This window comes from Sinocyclocheilus rhinocerous, unplaced genomic scaffold (assembly GCF_001515625.1).
Source record: "Sinocyclocheilus rhinocerous isolate Xijiao unplaced genomic scaffold, SAMN03320098_v1.1 scaffold2764, whole genome shotgun sequence".
NCBI lineage: Eukaryota > Metazoa > Chordata > Actinopteri > Cypriniformes > Cyprinidae > Sinocyclocheilus > Sinocyclocheilus rhinocerous.
Genome location: NW_015650694.1, coordinates 1 through 5,361, shown reverse-complemented (window position 1 = coordinate 5,361; position 5,361 = coordinate 1). Strand labels below are relative to the sequence as shown.

General features: G+C 42.4%; 1 protein-coding gene across 1 annotated transcript in view; it reads right to left on the bottom strand.

The window, feature by feature from the left end:
• The window catches only part of LOC107712192 (1-phosphatidylinositol 4,5-bisphosphate phosphodiesterase beta-1-like), a gene marked incomplete at its 5' end in the record, with an annotated part of 26,475 nt that extends 21,439 nt beyond the window's left edge, over window positions 1-5,036 (bottom strand). Inside the window, 5 exons of the mRNA XM_016517352.1 lie at window positions 157-239; window positions 746-903; window positions 1,805-1,951; window positions 4,278-4,444; window positions 4,906-5,036. Of these exons, the coding sequence (XP_016372838.1) occupies window positions 157-239; window positions 746-903; window positions 1,805-1,951; window positions 4,278-4,444; window positions 4,906-5,036 (686 nt within the window). The remainder of the gene's footprint in view (window positions 1-156; window positions 240-745; window positions 904-1,804; window positions 1,952-4,277; window positions 4,445-4,905) is intronic.
• Between the last annotated feature and the right edge of the window lie 325 nt (window positions 5,037-5,361).

The window sequence follows — 5,361 nt, the reverse complement described above, 5'->3', positions numbered from 1 at the left end:
TCACTCACACACACTCACACTCACTCACACACACACACACACACACACACTCACAGAGTACATGTTAACTGTAACAACATGCTGTGAGTAAAGCTCTAAACACTTGGATCATTTATGTTACTCTAAGAAAGAGTGAAAAAGAGCTTTGACACTTACGAGTCCACATGGTTCTCAAAGGACAGGATGACTGGGAACGGAGACGTCTTGAAGGCGCTCTCTGCGATGGCCTCAATCACCTCCTGAAAAGCCATCCATTAGTTTACATCCATGGAAATGACACCACAACTGAAGGACAGTCATGATTTAAAAAAAATTAGTAAAAATTAGGTGTGCAATAGGTGCTTTCTCCGTTTATGCGATCATTCTTGTGCCTCCTCAGAGAACGATGAGACATCAAGTCTGTCTCATACACTACAGAAATTTTTTCTGGTACACTGGATCACTATCCTTTATCAACAGAATTCAGATTGTGTACACACTAAATTGTACCACCACATCCGCTAAACCTAACAACTTATTCTAATCCGTTAAAATATGTTTTTCAATATGTCGCAATCGCGTATGCTCTCTCTGCCTCCTTCATGCCATTTCCTCATAATCCTTCATGTTCTGCCTGCCGTCTGAATGTTCTGCTAAATCTCACCGCTGGTTCTGTTTCTCCACATCCCTGTCAAAACCATCTCATCCAGCTCAAATCCCTCGGACTGCAGAGGCCACACCTAACAAGGGAGATAAATGCATTTACCTTGAAGCAGATCTCTGAGGTCATGGTGAAGCCGTGTGTAATGATGGGCTCCTCGTCGGCGGTGCGTCCCTTCCAGCAGTCCAGCTCTATACAGCGACAGCCGGAGAGCAGAACCTGCCGGTACATCTCCACAGACGAGTTTCCCGCCAGCTGACCCGCTGCAGAAAACAACACGACGGACATCAGGAGACTCGATAACAAGCCTCTCACTCGTATCTAATCTCCTGTCTTTGCTGATGCATTGCATGTTTCACCTGTCTGATTTGATCAAGTTTGATCATTAAAATATAGTGCTTCTCTTCCTTGTCAAAAGTTTTGCATTCATAATGTTACCATTTCACCTACAATAATAATGCACCTCAGCTGAGAGCAAATGCAATGCAAAGCCTTTAATAAAAGTGGAGAATGGTTTATGTTACAGAAGTCACATATATTTTGGTCTTCTGAGTGATTATGTGCTTCCTGTCTGATTGAGATAACTGGCAGAACTTCATCTAAATTAATCTAAAAATGCATTAGTGACACATCTTGAGTTTTATTGTAAAATTGAGTATATGGATTGGAAGTGCATAATTCTACAACTACATAAGTGCAAAGAATTGCAGGGAGGTTTTTGTCACTCCATCTTCATTCGAATGGCTAAATCTAAGTGCATTAGCATCTGAAACCACATTGACACTGGATCATCTGTTCAGGTAACAAACGATTATCACTGAGGATTATTTGTACATTTGTGAGCATCCCACAAACATTAGTTCATGTTCAAAGGCTAAACATCTGCTTTTGTGCTCTCAGAGTGACTCACTTCTTCATATAGTCTGACGGAAACGGAAAAACCCCAAACCAAATCCCTGACAGTTTCATATTCAATTTGTGTTCACAACAAAATGACGTGGCTCACAGTACCAGCGCTCTGCGGAGTATAAAGCCTGTGGCTGATGACAGGAATGAAAATGAGGCTGTGAGGGACTGATGTACAGAGTGATGTAGGTGTTGTGCGAGGCATCTGATTGGCTGACCTGTGAGGTAGGTGTTGTGCGAGTCGTCTGATTGGCTGACCTGTGAGGTAGCTGTTGTGCGAGGAGTTGATGAAGTAATGCGAGAGCGGCAGCGTCATGTCTTCACTCTGGTCCAGCTTCTCTGGAGGGATGATACTGTTCTCTTCTCCGCTGAGATATCTGGCGAAGCCCTCCACCGAGATCTGCCCTGCACCACAAAACAACAATATTAACAATCCTGTGTACATTTGCAAACTTTGGACTGTGCTGGACAGACCTTCAGACCAGTGGATGGTTACCTTCTTTAAAGGTGACATATCACGAAAATCTGACTTTTCCAGGTTTTAAGTGCTATAATCAGGTCCCCGGTGCATCTACCAACCAAGGAAACGTGAAAAAGATTAACCCAGTAACTTTGTTTTGGGAAGCTTTTTTCTGCAAGCGTCTGAGAAAACGAGCGCGTCTGATTTCGCTCCCTTGGTGACGTGGCAAAGGGATCTCATTATAATATTACCGCCCCTTAATCTGCAAGTTTACGCCCATGACACCATCATTTTGATTTGCAAGCGACAGCGGTGCGCTAGCTCTAATGCCATGATGAAAGTTTGAGCGAAGCATGCTAACTGTTCTGTGTTTGGCTGCACAGATGAGCACAGAACACTGTTTAGAGTCCCAGCCTCAGAGACAACAAAGCAGTGCATTTATTGATTTATTTACTGTATATTGCTGCTGCCACACAGATCTAAAATAAACAAGCGATTTATTTCCCAGCAGTTTACCTTCACAGAAATAACCAACTGTTTTTGTAACTTGTGTGTTTTTAACGTAAACTTGTGTGTGAATGAGAACTTAAGTTTAGTACTCATGCTGTGACAGCCGCTTTCTGTCCGTATGCTTCGGATGTGTGGTCTCAGAAAACCGTACATCAGAAGTTTAAACTCATATGGTTTAAAACGCATGATTTCAGCGCGATAAACATGATAATCAAAACCAAAACAGATGTTTTTAGCAGGTACAAGCTGTATGTGAGTTTTTTCCAATATCGTGCAGCCCTATTTGGATGTGTGCGCTCAGAAAACCGTATATCAGAAGTTTAAACTCATATGGTTTAAAACGCATGATTTCAGCGCGATAAACATGATCATCAGAACCAAAACAGATGTTTTTTAGCAGGTCCGAGCTGTAATGGCGAAGCTCTATTCTGGAAAAGGGGGCGGGGAGCAGCAGCTCATTTGCATTTAAAGAGACAGGCACGAAAACCAGCTTGTTTCTGCTTCCACTCAAAATAGGCATTTTCAAAATGATATAATAAATGATCTGTGGAGTATTTTGAGCTGAAACTTCACAGACACATTCTGGGGACACCAGAGACTTATATTACATAGAGTATTTAAAGGAGACATATTATGCCCCCTTTTACAATATGTCAGCAGTGCTCAGTCCTGCTCCTGGAGATCTACCTTCCCACAAAGTCTAGCGCCAGCACCAGAACCGACTACTGAAGGCCTTCAGGAACATTTGGATCAGTACAGGTACAGTAGATCTACAGGAACAGGAATGAGCACCTCTAATCTACTTAATCTTATTTTAAGAAAGAATGCAACTGTAACCACAGAATGCCACGAGTGTATCCTCGTTAAGATGAAATCATCATGAGTTCAGCAGAAGTGACAGCTCAGACTGCTGGAATGTCGGCCAGCCGCTTCTCATTTCAGTCCATTTTCACAGGGCTCCGCGGCTCTCAGGTGGAGTCTAGCGCATGTAACATCCCCGCTGTCCTCTGGCCACTTTACGCTAATTAATCCTGCCATGCCCTCTGTAGACTCCCACAGCCTAATTAACACAGCTCTTCCTCTGACATCTGAACAGGTTGCCTCTAATGAAGCAGCAACGGGTGACTTTCATCTCAGCGGAGCGCTCACCTTTCCAGCCTCGTGAGGGAACACCACGGAGAAAGACTTCATTAATGCAGTGCACTCAGAAATGGAGACGAGGTTCATGAGGACAGACAGCATCTCCACGGAAGACTACAATCCAGCATCTTTTAAACATACAGGTTCTTCGATGGTTCTTTGCAGTGAGTTAGACTCAGTAGAGAACCCTCCTCTGATACAGGGCTCATGAGCTGCTACAGTATGGCTCTTAACAAAAACATCTACATTCATCTCTCCAAATGTTTTTTGATTTAATTATCTTCTTTTTACTGTAAAACGGACTCTTTGCCACTTGTAAAATGTAAATGAGCCTTGTTATGATTGGTGTAGTTCATACTGAATATGTGTGGACGGGTCATATGTTAATGACCTCATGGTTGTGATGTTGTTTCTGCAGTTTAAGTAATAAATATTCAGGATGGACTGGAGAGAGGAAGTTTTGGGTTTTGACCGTCACATAACATCAAACTCTTATTCACTGAACAGCAAACCTTCAGTTCAACATCATATGAGCATTTTAAATCATTACAGCTTTAATTCTCAGGGATCAAACAGCAGACAGTGGGCGGAGTCTGTTTGAGTGACAGGAGAATCACCAACCTCTTCGTGAAAGCATGGTGTCAGGCTCGTATTTCTCCACCAATCCCTGCACTTGCTCCGCTTTGAGGGGCGGGTATAGGATCTCATTCAGACGAGGGTCTCTCTGTCTGTTGTTCAGGAAATCCGTCATCTGCTCTACGGTGAGGTACGGCCGGATCTTAGCGCCGCTGCACATCAGTACAGAAACACACACACACACACACACACAGAGAGACACACACACACACACACACACACACACACAGACACTCACACACACACACACACACAGAGACACACACACAGACACACAGAGAGAGAGAGAGAGACACACACACACACACACACACACACACACACACACACAAAAAGAAATAACTTTACACATGATGAGTCCATTCATGACCACATACAAGTTTAGTTTACATGAACATGACATCTAAATGGACTTTTATATTTTGTGTATATTTCTTAACACACTTTCCAGGTTTTATTGTAAATGATTCATTATTCTAAAGAAAAATAAAAAATAAAGTCTTCATGTAACTTGCTCCACCTCTGAAACGACTTACACAAGTGATGGGTGAACTAGATCAGTCATTAGATTGTGAGGTTGGATTTTTTCCATCAGAATGCAGACGGAACTTACATTTCTGAGAAGATCGTATCGATGTCGTTCCGCGGACAAATGTTGTTCAGGAGCTGTCGGTATACGTCAGGTGTAAATGTATCCTGAGGAATGGCGTCATTCTGTAGGAAAAGACAAACAAGTGTGAGATACTGTTTGAATTAATTATTAATTCATTTTTATTAATTATTAATTAACTTTTAATTTAAATTTATTTAATTTAGAAATGTAATTAGGCATAGTCACAGACACTGGATTTTGGACCAATGTTTTTCACTGAGTGGAGTTACTCGCAGCACTGCAGGAATACAAACCAAATAGATCCACATCACACCTGCTTAAAGCAGCGCTCTAATGAACAGACCCAGTACACTTACACAAAGCAGCGCGAACACAAGGATACAGTGTACATCCAGCATACAGTCATGTGTTTGTGTGTGTGTGTGTGTGCGTGTGTGAGAGAGAGAGTGTGTGTGT